At 39.7% G+C, this 11,971-nt stretch overlaps 1 protein-coding gene across 2 annotated transcripts; it reads right to left on the reverse strand.

Annotated features, from left to right (window-relative positions):
- Positions 1-279: 279 nt before the first annotated feature.
- rnaseh2b (ribonuclease H2, subunit B) lies at positions 280-6,813 on the reverse strand. 2 transcript variants are annotated; one of them, XM_085249685.1, is made up of 11 exons: positions 6,508-6,808; positions 6,186-6,254; positions 2,909-3,016; positions 2,339-2,415; positions 1,986-2,100; positions 1,840-1,904; positions 1,629-1,734; positions 1,249-1,330; positions 1,118-1,163; positions 770-847; positions 280-439 (listed from the first exon to the last, which is right to left on the reverse strand). In XM_085249685.1, exons 1-11 carry the CDS (start codon positions 6,569-6,571, stop codon positions 329-331), a joined length of 921 nt encoding a protein of 306 aa, XP_085105811.1. In that variant the 5' UTR covers positions 6,572-6,808; the 3' UTR covers positions 280-328. The 2 variants fall into 2 exon arrangements, with proteins under 2 accessions (XP_085105811.1, XP_085105812.1); XM_085249686.1 differs by lacking the exon at positions 770-847 and having other exon boundaries at positions 6,508-6,813.
- Positions 6,814-11,971: the final 5,158 nt, after the last annotated feature.

The following is an 11,971-nucleotide window of genomic DNA, read 5'->3' on the forward strand; positions in this document are numbered from 1 at the left end:
GTTGCATTATTGGTTTTATTTTCCCAGGGTTACAAATACCTGTCACTCAATTTCAGGATACAGAGGATCTGAATGAATGTTTAGGTACTAAAGTAGGATTAAAGAAAGTCTTTGTGTAGTTTGTGGTTGTTGCAAAAGAAGTATGCAGAAACTTAAATGAACCCATATCATCTGAAATGTTTTTTTAAATATTATATATTTATCTGTTTAAAAGGAATGCTAAATTACGTGCCACGATCCCTTTACCTTCAAAGTATTTAAAAAGAAAGTACTTTCAAATACTTTTTTTTCTTTATTAGAAATGTCACAAATCAAACACAAACAGCATTCATTTCTTTTCTGCTTTGACCTTGGGGCTGAAAAAGGACGACATGGGCTTCATGCCTGTCTTGTCCACCTTAGCCAGACTTTTCTGAGCTGCCGTCATCTTCTTGGGCGGCTGAAATGCAAAAAAGAAAAATCAATATAACACAACGCCCTTGTGTGGAGACAGCAGGAAATTAATTACATAACATCAACTTCAATTAAATCTACAAGGTAAGGGCCACAGCCTTGTGAATACACGATGTACACCAGGCTTGAAGAAAGCGATCGCCAAACAAAAACTGCACGAAAAATCAGCGTCTTAAAAAAAAAACACAAAGAAAGAAAAAGAAATAGAAAAAGCTAAAATAACAGCAAGCTTTGGTCATTATCATGTAATTACAACGAAGATAAAACCACCAGACGCTCCACATGCTTTAGTCTATTCCAGCAGACATACACTCACTTTGCGCGCAAAATCTGCACTGTTGAATTTGGTGTAGTCTTCTCCAGCCTCCACCGGCTTGTCTGAAAGTTTCCGCTTCTGCCAAACGAGGAAGTAAGACAGGCTTTTCATGACTAAAACCACCGAGCTATTTTTCCACAGAACCACCACTACAAGCTCTAATGTCCTCACACTATAAGCAAAGTTAACCCCACACAAGCGCAGGCAGAGGATTTCCCCTGTGAAACATGCAACACTTTACAGTAAGGTGGATGAGTGCATGAAGAGTGCACGGCATCTACGACAGCAAGCAGAACTGAAAACATGCAACACCACATATATTTGCACCTAAGAGGGAAGAGCTCATACCTTAGAAGGAGGCTCGGTCTCCTTTGGGCTTGTGAGCTCTGGTAACCTATGAAGCACAATAAGAGATGTGCTTGATCTGCAGTGGCGTTAATACCATTACTCATTAAGATGTTCATCATTCATCAACTTACCCCAAGTGTGTGAGGAGGGCTTTGCTCAGGTCTTCAGTGATATACTCTGATATCAGGCCGTGGGAATACCGTATGAAGTCCTCTGTATCGTTAAATAAGAGATACAAATAACCAAAATCGCCCTGTTTGATTATTTCTGTATTTCTTTATGACCGAGAGATTTAAAAACTTAAGGTCAGGGAATTGTTTAAGTGATCTGTGAGTCAACATAATCTATAAACAAAAACTTTGCAGCGCTACTGCCATCTGCTGGTCAACAGTCTTCCTAGGAAGAAACTATTTAAGCCCAAATATGTCTTCTCGGGTTAAGAATGAGGCAGAAAATTCAGATGGTTGAGAAATGGGAATCATCTTAAAAGCGTTAAGTGGTCTTAAGTTACCCTCTTGGTTGTCTGTCTCTGACTTTACTCTGACATATGTTGAGGACTTCACTCCTTCTCCCACAGAGACATTTTTTTTCTTTAAGGCAATAACTGTCCTCTCCACCTATTAAAAATACATACATAAAGAAAATGTGCAGCATGTGCAAAAAATAAGCATGCATTTTCAGTGTTGTATTGCATTGAGCAAAAATAGATTTTCAATAAATACCTTTTTCTTTAACCAGTTCATGGTTTTCTCTTGACTGTATCGATGATACATCTGGCTTTCCACCTCTGGAACACAACATTTGGACAAAGCATCCAGCTTGACCTTGTAGCTTCATGAATCATAGTATCTTTAAAAGTAAAATTCACCTTTTTCCTCAGCGATGTGGTGCAAGGAGGCCAGGGTACGAGCGCAGCTAAGCAGCCTCGAGCAAGCTGGGAATTCTTCATCTTTAACAACTTGATCCACACGCTGGAACTTTTCCTGAGCAACACATTAAGGGATGAAACAGTCAGGTCCACACGTTTTTTTGACAATGACATAATTTTTGTAATTTTGCCTCTGTACACAATAACTTATAATGTATTCAATATAGTTAAATCCAAGTTTTTCTGAACTTCCTCTACTGTTCTGTGCCTTATGAAACAATATCTAATGTCTCTGTAATGCTATGCTGAAATTGAAAAATGTTTCACTTAATTGTATGTAAGCCTCTTCTTACCTCTTTGCCAGATTTGATCAAATATGGCAAAATTAGAAAGAGAGGATCCAAAGGTGTTACAAAGATCAGTCTCCCATCTGATTAAAAAAAGAGAGAAAGACAACTGGTAAAGCAAAGACACGTAATTAGCATCTGATTAAATTTTGCTATAGGACAGCAAACTAAATAACTGCGAGACATCAGCTGAAAATTCATACATTTTTCTATGACTTAATCAATAAATTGTTGATTAAATAAAAAGAAAACTATTACAAATACAGTTAAACTGCATCGCAGTATGCAAACCTGTGAATCACAGACCTGAGCTGTCAGCTTGGTGTATGATGTCATGTTATAGGTAAGCTGTATGTTGAATCCATTTGTCAGTATTTATGTCCAATGTAAAAGGAGCTTCTGAATAGATCATTTGGCTTCTATGGACTTCAACCAAGCTGGAATAAGCCCTGATTGCAAAACTCTTCCCATCAGACAAATATAGCTGATGCAGATTCAAGATAAAATGAACCGACATCATAGCTGTGTGTGTAATTATGATCAGACTGATTCAGTTTACTCTGGAATGAGACCCACCTCTCTGCACAGCCTGGCCAACAAACCAAGAGTGGAAATCATCCTCAAATGCTTTGACCTCATACAGCATCACATCCCCACAACCCAACATGTACAGAGATGCTGCATCTGCAGGATTTTAAAAAAAAAATGAAAAAAGGAGGAAATGTGTTATTTCAGTTCTGTTTCTGCAGTTTACAAAACACAGAATTAGCCCAGTTTAACACCTGATGGGAAACGTGAAAAAAAAATCTATTTTTGAGGTTCTGTTTTAATCCAATCCAACTTTATTTATATAGCACTTTTAAAAACAACAAAGTTGACCAAAGTGCTTTCCAATAATAAAACAGAGATAACAGTTAAAAACCATATATTAAGCATACAATGAAATCAATAAACAAAATAAATATATAATTGAAAAAGAAGATAAAAATAAATCAATGTGAGTTTTAAATGTGAGTATGGATGCTTGTGTCCGCCATTTTAAAAAAAAGTATTCATAACTCGAAATTTCGACTTATTTTCTCATAATTTCGACAGTAGTAACTCGAAATTTCGAGTTAGCTCTGCCAATCAGTAATCTACGCACTCAAAACTGGATTGCAACAAATTGGCGCTTTCAAGAGTACGTTTGCTGATAGTAACGCATGTGATTCAGCTAATAACACCAGGATTTCATAATTTGTGAAGCCACACTGAAAATAATCAGCAATTTGTGCATTCATGACTGGCTGTAATACTGGTAGCTTAACTGTAGCATTTGGAGCTGAGGGCTTCAGCTTCCGGATAACAAGGAAATGACGTCATTCACGTAGATAACTGATTGGCAGCACTAACTCAAAAGATAACTCGAAATTTCAAGTTATGGATACTTTTTTTTTAGTGGTGGAAATGGGTTTCCATATGTGAGACAGTTTTACACCCCAATTTCCCACTCCACTGATTAGCCCTTAATAACACAAAGGAAAGTGGGAAACATCTCAAGGATTAGAAAAGTTTTAGATGACCAAAAATTGAAAAAAAAATGTTAATTGTACAGAAAGCAGTTTTTCTACACCACTGTTTTTAATTCTTAAAAAAGTTAATACAATCAATCCCTACATGTACACCACCTAACTTCCAACCCTTCTGCCTGTTGAAGGGACAGTAACTATTTTGTCCACTATTTGGACAATACTGTATTCCAAGAGGTACTGCTGGAATACATTATTGCTACCAGAATCCTGCTTGGTCTGGAGTTCAGTCTATAGCTAGCTAATGACCCAAAAGATTAGAAGACAGAATGATGAGTTTCAAAGCAGAAAAACTGGCCCAGATTCAAGATTTCAGCCTGACTGACCTGCTTTGGGTTCATCTGGACAAAAGCAACACAAATTAGCAAGTGCAACACACCTGCAGAAGCACTGAAACAAAAATTCAAACATTATTGTGTGTTTGCTTGGAGAATTAGTGAAAATTTTGTAATTTAATTTTCTATCATTCTTTTTATAAGATATATACTTGTTTTTAATTTCACAGTACATTGAGACATGACACTACATGCTAATCAAGATCAAGTGGCTTTATTGTCATTCGAACCATGTGTAGTGGTACAGTACACAGTGAAACAAGACATCATTCCTCCAAGACCATGGTGCTACATATGACATATAACAGACAATCAACACAGGACTGCATGAAGTGCAATGTACAAAGATTGCAACAAAAACAAAGACAGTGCAACACCAGAGAGAACAGAACGACACAGACACAACAGTGCAATAGAAATCTGCAAAAGACTCAGTATTGTGCAAAAATTCACTTGGTGTATGAAGGAGTGCGTGTGTGTGTGTGTGTGTGTGTGTGTGTGTGTGTGTGTGTGTGTGTGTGTGTGTGTGTCAGTCCAGCCTCAGCAATTTTGATTATCAATTGAAAATCAATGAACTGCAACTGAATTAAAAAAATAAATAAATCACACATTAGAAAACAAAAAGGCATAATCCATAAGTCCAAACCAACAAGTAACAAAACAAGTGTGTGAATATAGACATTACCCTGCTAAGTGTTCTGGGTTGGCACAGGTTATGATTTAGTGACATCTTGTTGAATTTTAAGTTAATATTTAATTAAAACAAAGCATCGCGAAGGCCCACGGTGGGTGTTGACGCGATGTGATTTCTGCCCAGTGCTCTGAATGTCAAAGTGAAGAAATTCAATGAAGCGCGGGTAAACGGCGGGAGTAACTATGACTCTCTTAAATCAAAAGAAGCAAACAGTGGTCAGATTTTCTTTTACAAAGCTGCTCAGAGCTGATGTTAAAGTTTTCTCCTTTGTTAGTTTAACTGCTCTCAAATCTCTTGCAGCAGCTACGTGTTGATCTCAGAAGTCGGGAAAGAGCATGCAGTGAGGCTGGACGTTATGGTTGCACACTATGTTCTGTGATGGTAACACACAGTAAGAACAGAAAGAGTTTAAACTAAACCAAACATAGCAGGATGTCAACCCAGAGCCACCCACACAAAACTTTAATCTACTGATATACGTTCAGTGATCAGCATTACTTTAGAAACACAGGCTTGTAAAGCCCGTAATCTGCTGTTATCGATAAGTTACAGCCTTCTTCTTCTTCTTAGCATTTGCACAGTATCTTGACAATTTAAAACATCCTGTCTCAGAGTGATGCTGAAAGATTTATTTATGCATTTACTGGTTCTAGCCTAGACTCCTGTAATTCATTATCAGGTTTATCTCATAGCTCCCTGAAAAGCCTTCATTTGATCCAAAGCAAGAGTATTGACAGGGACTAAAAAGAGAGACTTTTATCTCTCCCACATTGGCTTCTCTTTATTGGCTCCTTGTTTAATTAAGAATCAAACTTTAAATCCTTTTCCTCTCATACAGGGTCTTAAATAATCAGGTCCCATCTTATCCTAAAGGCCACGTAGTACTATATAAACCAAATTGAGCACATCACTTTCAGACTGATGATTTACTTGTGGTTCCTAGGGTATTTAAAAGTAGAATGGGAAGCAGAGCCTTCAGCATTCTGGTCCCTCTTCTGTGGAACTAGCTTCCAGTTTGGATTTAGGAGACAGACACCCTCTCTACTTCTAAGATCAGGCTCAAAACTTGATAAAGCATACAGTCCAGGGTGCCTAGACTAATGGCACATAGTTTCTCGGTGTGCCAGTTTCTCTTATTTCCATTGCATTTTATATGATAGAAGTTTAATTTCATCTAAAGGTTTACTCACTTAATGATAATGACATGAACACCAAGTTTCAGAGCTAGACCAAAGTATATAAAGACACAATCAGACCTGTTGATGGATTCCTTAGTCTCACAAAAACTGGATCACCGTCGTGCTTGTGTGTGTCGATGGCAGAGTCTGCAGACATCAAAACAGACACCACATGATAATTCACCACTATTTCTCCTTCTTATTCTTCTTATAACAAATATGCCAAGCTTTAATTTATTATTATAGCATGTAGTTTAAGACAAGAGCATGGCAGCCTCCATAAAAGCTCACAACACCACCAGCAGTTACATCAGTTATTACACCTATCAACGCTTAATAACTGCTTGCAAAGTGCGCAGCAAGCTAGCTCAGTTAGCTCATACTACACTCTCTAACCCACCTGGAGCGATGACAACCCAGCTGTCATTATCTACGTTTGACGTTCGCTTCTTTTTAGTAGCCATGTCGTATAGTTGTGTTAAGCGCGTAAGTTAACTTTTTTTTTTTACTTAAAAACAGTGCTGGCCTACTCAAGAGCGTGCTCAGAAAGCTCAGAAAAGGCGCCTCTCTGCGTTCACTTCCGGTTTGTGTCACACGGGACAAAACATTGCATTGTTTATCCGCAGTTGGCTTATTTTCTGTCCCTTTTGGAGGGAAAGTCTGGTCGTTAAAAAAAATAAATGGATGCCGGGGTGTCAAGAGCTCAAAACAGTGAAACGTAGACTTTTAACTTTAACCTTTTACACACTTGCTGTTGTAGTAGTGGTACGTTCCGCGGTGACGTCAACCAGCGTGTAAATTCGCGGTAGAGCCGCTAGAGGACGCCCAACAACTTTTATTAGAATTCCTGTAATAAGATGATATTTGTCTTCCACAGTTTACCTACCAGATCCTTACCTGATGGGCTGTTTCTGAAATTCTCCAGTTTTGAGCCTCTGCTCTCAGGTGCAAGATGTTTGGTGGCCGGTTTGTCCTTTGGCACACTGGCACGTAACAGATTGGGCGATCCATCTGTCCTTCAATAAGAGGAAGGCATCTCTCACGCTCTCCCAGGATATGACAGTGTGTGTCCCAGTTGGTTTTCAGTGAGTCACTTGTTTTGTTTTGATTCTCTGTTTTTTTACACTATTTGCGAGCATCCTCAGATGGGGATGTGTAGGATGCTAGTGTGTGTTTTCAACCCTCTTATTAGTTAACAATAGCTGCGTCATCGATTTGTTTAACTGTTCAGGGGTCCCTGTGATATGTTTATGTAGGGGTTTTTTTTAGCTGTTGATTTCCCTGTCTTCTAAAGACACCCACAGCACAGCCCATTAACAGGTTTTTAATTAGCTTGTTTTGGTAATGAGGAAGGGAGGGATTTGTGTGCTGGGTGACTGAGCTTTTAAAACATCACCGCTCAGTGTCCCTGTGGGAGCAGCATGATGTAGGGGAAAACTTGAGTCTCCACATGGTAACCTATGGGTTTATGTTTTTCCCTGCTTGTGCATTTTCGTGCCACCTCTTTGGGCATTCTCTGCTCTTTTGTGTCGTTTTCCTTTTTTGGTCCATTTAAAAATAATGTTGCCTCACAGGCCCATTTGCCCAGATTTGAGCAACACATGCTCTAAAACCCAGTCTCAGCTCCTCCTTGAAATCAGTGAGATTTATGTTGCTGTAGTCTGTGGCAAAGAGAGCGTGGGTGAGATATTGTCTGTGAATTACTTGTTTTATGGGCCTCGGGAGTATCATACACAACAGTCTGTGCAGCTAAACAGAATATTCCATGAAAGCTTTCTTTCATTTTGGGCTGCTTGAGGGAATGTCTGTGTTTCTGACAGCCAGGCAGAACAACAGCGGCCTTTCTGATACTCTGGACCATAGACAACCCCAGAGAGCCGAGTCCTCTGTCACCAGCATGCAGACGAGAACAAAGCGGGGTCTAAATTTAGGCCTCTATATGGCTTTAGACCCAAAGTACGAGACCCCACTATCCTCTCCCAAACCCAGCTCCACAATCCTTATCAATCATGCATCCAACAAAGAGAATTTCAACACACCAAAAGCCGTGTCTGTTCTTTATGTCTCCCCACCTCAAGCTCTACTTCCTCCTCCTCTGTGTAATTCACTTTCAAGCTTGCTATGTCTTTAAAAATAATATGATTCCAATAAACTTTGCAGTAGAGGTAGGAGTTTATTGGAGCTAGCAGGCTGTAGATAGTTGGTCACACTCTGCTGAGCACATTGAACAGCCCATGGTCCTAGCTATCGCCGTGGCCTCATTTGGTGGTCCAATGCATGGCGGCTGGTTACAGCTTACATCGACTCACCCTCCAGCTTTCATCTCAGCGCCATGTCGCCATGTGCTGCACATCACAGAGAGCTTTTTTTTCTTTCCTTTTTTTTACTCTTTTCATCATCTGTCTGAAGCAGTTATAGAGAGAAAAGAGCCCATTTTAAGAATGTACATATTCACTACAGTGCATTTTTGTCTGTCATGGCTGCCAAGTGAGGTAAGTTATAAATAGCAAAGGAGCGTCACTTAGGGTGTCACTTTTTCTGTACGTAGGCTGTGCCGTTATTTCATGCAGCTGTAACCACTTTGAATCCCCCACCCCTCGATCCTGCTGATCAACACTCAATTTTCAGCTCAGAGATCTAATGTGCACATTGACACATTTTTAACAGACATGCCATGCACACACATGGAAACAGATGTGGGGAGAATTCCCTCTGCAGCACAAGCCTTTGAGTCATCATCTGGGATTCCCTTCCTCTCACTTCCAAATATGGGTGGGATTGTGAGAGAGCGCGAGGAAGAATGTGGAAGGCAGTGGAACCCCCTCGTGATGTCAGAGCTGTGGAACAGTGAGCCTCACGCTGCCTGGAAATTCACCGGAAGGAATGTCGGGAATGTAAGAATCACCGAAATGCTATTCTCTGCTACATCTTGGTAAAACCTGACTTGTAGTGGACATGTCTCGTTTTTACTCCCACACAAACACACACACACTCCCATAATGTTGTTGGCCAGTCCACTCTCCGGAGAGACGTTCTTTCCCGTAAAGTCTTATTCCTCTTCCCCCTACTTGTTTCACAAGATGTGACTCCTTATTCCCAGCATCATTTGCTCTGTGTGAGGCCTCTGGATGAAAGTGGGTTTTTCCTTCTCCCTGTGTGAGAACAAAGTGCTTGAACATTGACTGCTGAGTGCTGTGTGATCTGGAAAGACACTCAAATAATAATCACATCCTATGTCATTCATTTGGCATGCAGCTTTTGAACATTTGGTTGTCTCTGAAACTGAGAAAAACTGGGGGGAAAGGCACTAAATTAGAATGAATCAAAGATTGTTTTCATGATTTAAATAAAGAAATTAGGCACCTGGATAAATCACACTCCTACATATACTGCACCTTCAAATCTGTGAAATTCAGATTTTCAGAAATTCTGATTAAGTGCAGGAACATCCATTGAGAGTGACATGTGGACCAGCTCTTATCAAAACGTCTGACATTCTGACAAGAACAAATGAGCAGGGTTTTTTTTTTTAAGTGATAACAGCACAATCAGCCAAGGAGTAGTTTTTTTGATGCTCAAAAGATGTCTTCAAGAAGCCCAACATTTCACCAAGGGATCTGCAACTGAGTAAAGTCAAAGTAAACGAGTCTACAGTCGGCAAGAGCCTGTATCAATTTGACCTGCATGGAAGGAGTGCCGAAACAGGAACAGACCAGGCACTTTGGAAAAGCATGGTCTGTATGGACAAATCAAAGATAGAGCTATGTGGCCAGAGTAACAGTAGACATGTGTGGGACAGCTATTCGTGCATGGTGGTAATGTTATGGTTTGGGGTTGCTTTACTGCCTCCGGGACTGGGCATCTTGCCTCACGTTCCTTCTCTGGTTGCTGCAATATTTTACACCTACGCTGTAATTTCTTAAGTTGATGGAGAGCTAAATTAGGTAGTAAGACTTGATGTGACATGATTTTGCTCAGACTGGTTATAGGCAGACTCCAGTGAGACTGAAGTCTGACTTAGCGAGACAAGAATTTACCGTAGAAATTAAAACATATATAATAATAATAATAATAATAATAATAGCAGTTATTTTTGAAATGATATGGCAATGATTTAAAATGGGCTTAATGGGCGTAATAACTTGTTATAAAAAGCTTATTTTTCATTGTGGTGTTTATTGCATCGGTGAGGATCAAATATTTGAGCATGTGTTTGGCTAAATAAACTCACTGTCTACTTCATTAGGTATACCTGTTCAATTGCTTGTTAAATATCTAATAAGCAAATGACATTTAGGCATGTAGACATGTCCAAGACAACCTGTTGAAGTTAAAACTGAGCATCAAGATGAGGAAGAAAGGTGATTGAAGTGACGTTAGAATGGCTTTTGGTGCCAGATGGGTTCTTCTTAGTCTTTCCGAAATGGATGATCTACTGGGATTTTCCAACACAACTATCTCTAGGGTTTAGGGAGAATGGTTTGAAAAGGCAAAAAATAGCAGCAGTTCTCTCTGAGAAAATGTATTATTGATTCCAGAGGTCAGAATTGCTTCAAGCTCATAGGGAGGCAACAGTAAGTCAAATGATCAAACCTTGAAGTAGATGGGCTAGACCAGCAGAAGAACCATATTGAGTTTCACTCCTATCAGCTAAGATCAGGAAACTGAGGCTGTAATTTGCACGGGCTCTGCTTAATTTCTTAATTTGGCACAGACAGTATAACAGCATGGGTCCATCCAGCCTTGTATCAACAGTCCAAGCTGCTGGTGCTGTAATGGTGCATGAATATCTTCTTGGCACACTTTGTGAGCCTCAATACTAACTGAGCATCATTTGAACACAAAGGTCTACCTGAATATTATTGCTGACGTTGTCCATCCCTCTGTGACCACAGCATGCCTGTCATATTGATTGGTGTTTTCAGCAAGATGAGGCTCCATGTCACAAAGATCAAATATTCTCAAACTGGTTTCTTGAACATGACAATGAGTTTCCTGTACTCAAATGGCCTCCACATTCAGTTCAAAGAGCACCTTAGGGATGTACTGGAACAGGACATTCACATCATGGATGTGCCACTGATAAATCTGCACCAACTGTGGGATGCTATCATGTCTGTATGAACTAAAATCTCAGGAATGTTTCCAACATCTTATTCAATCCATGCCATAAAGAATTAAGGTAGTTCTGAGGCCAATCACAGTATCCAGAGTGAGTATTTCAACAAAATTCACACTTTGATTGTAATCTGATGAATCAGGCCTCATCACAAATAATTCAAACAATGTAAACCAGGGCTACTAAAGTCTCTGGCCCCTAGGCATTTGAGAAAAGTTAGCCAAACAGCTTTGAATCATTAGCCCACAAAGTTGAATTTTTTTGAATCACTAGCTCTCTTCAACCAAAAAGTTCCAGGAAACATTGAATCACGAAAGCTAGTTTCAAGAACTGAGGTGGGAGCAGTAAAGATTGTGCAATAAAATCAGGCCGTCATGAAAAATGAACTAGATAAGTGATTACTCTATTTACTTTTGCGTAGCGCTGATGTTTGAGAATCAAATGTGTGAATGAATGCAGCACTGTGAAGCCCCGGTTTGAGGAGTGTTTTCTGTTTGTGTCTCTTGCACTTCACCGAGGACAAGGAATCGCACGATACACGTTCCTGCCAATGGTTTCACACTAGTCTGCTGATTGCGGGTGATGACAATACGCCAAGAAAAGTAGGACTGAGCCAGTAACTTGCAGGGAAGAAGACGACTGCAAGCTGGCAAATGTGGACATAGGCATGATCATTTAAAGCACAGTAAATGTATACACTGGGTTTTTGGATAACTGGTTATCCAGATTAAGTGACTTTCATCAA

The sequence above is a fragment of the Mchenga conophoros genome, linkage group LG16 (genome assembly GCF_057382185.1).
Source record: "Mchenga conophoros isolate Kocher_MC1m ecotype Shallow Benthic linkage group LG16, M_conophoros_male_GT1.1, whole genome shotgun sequence".
Taxonomy (NCBI): Eukaryota; Metazoa; Chordata; class Actinopteri; order Cichliformes; family Cichlidae; genus Mchenga; species Mchenga conophoros.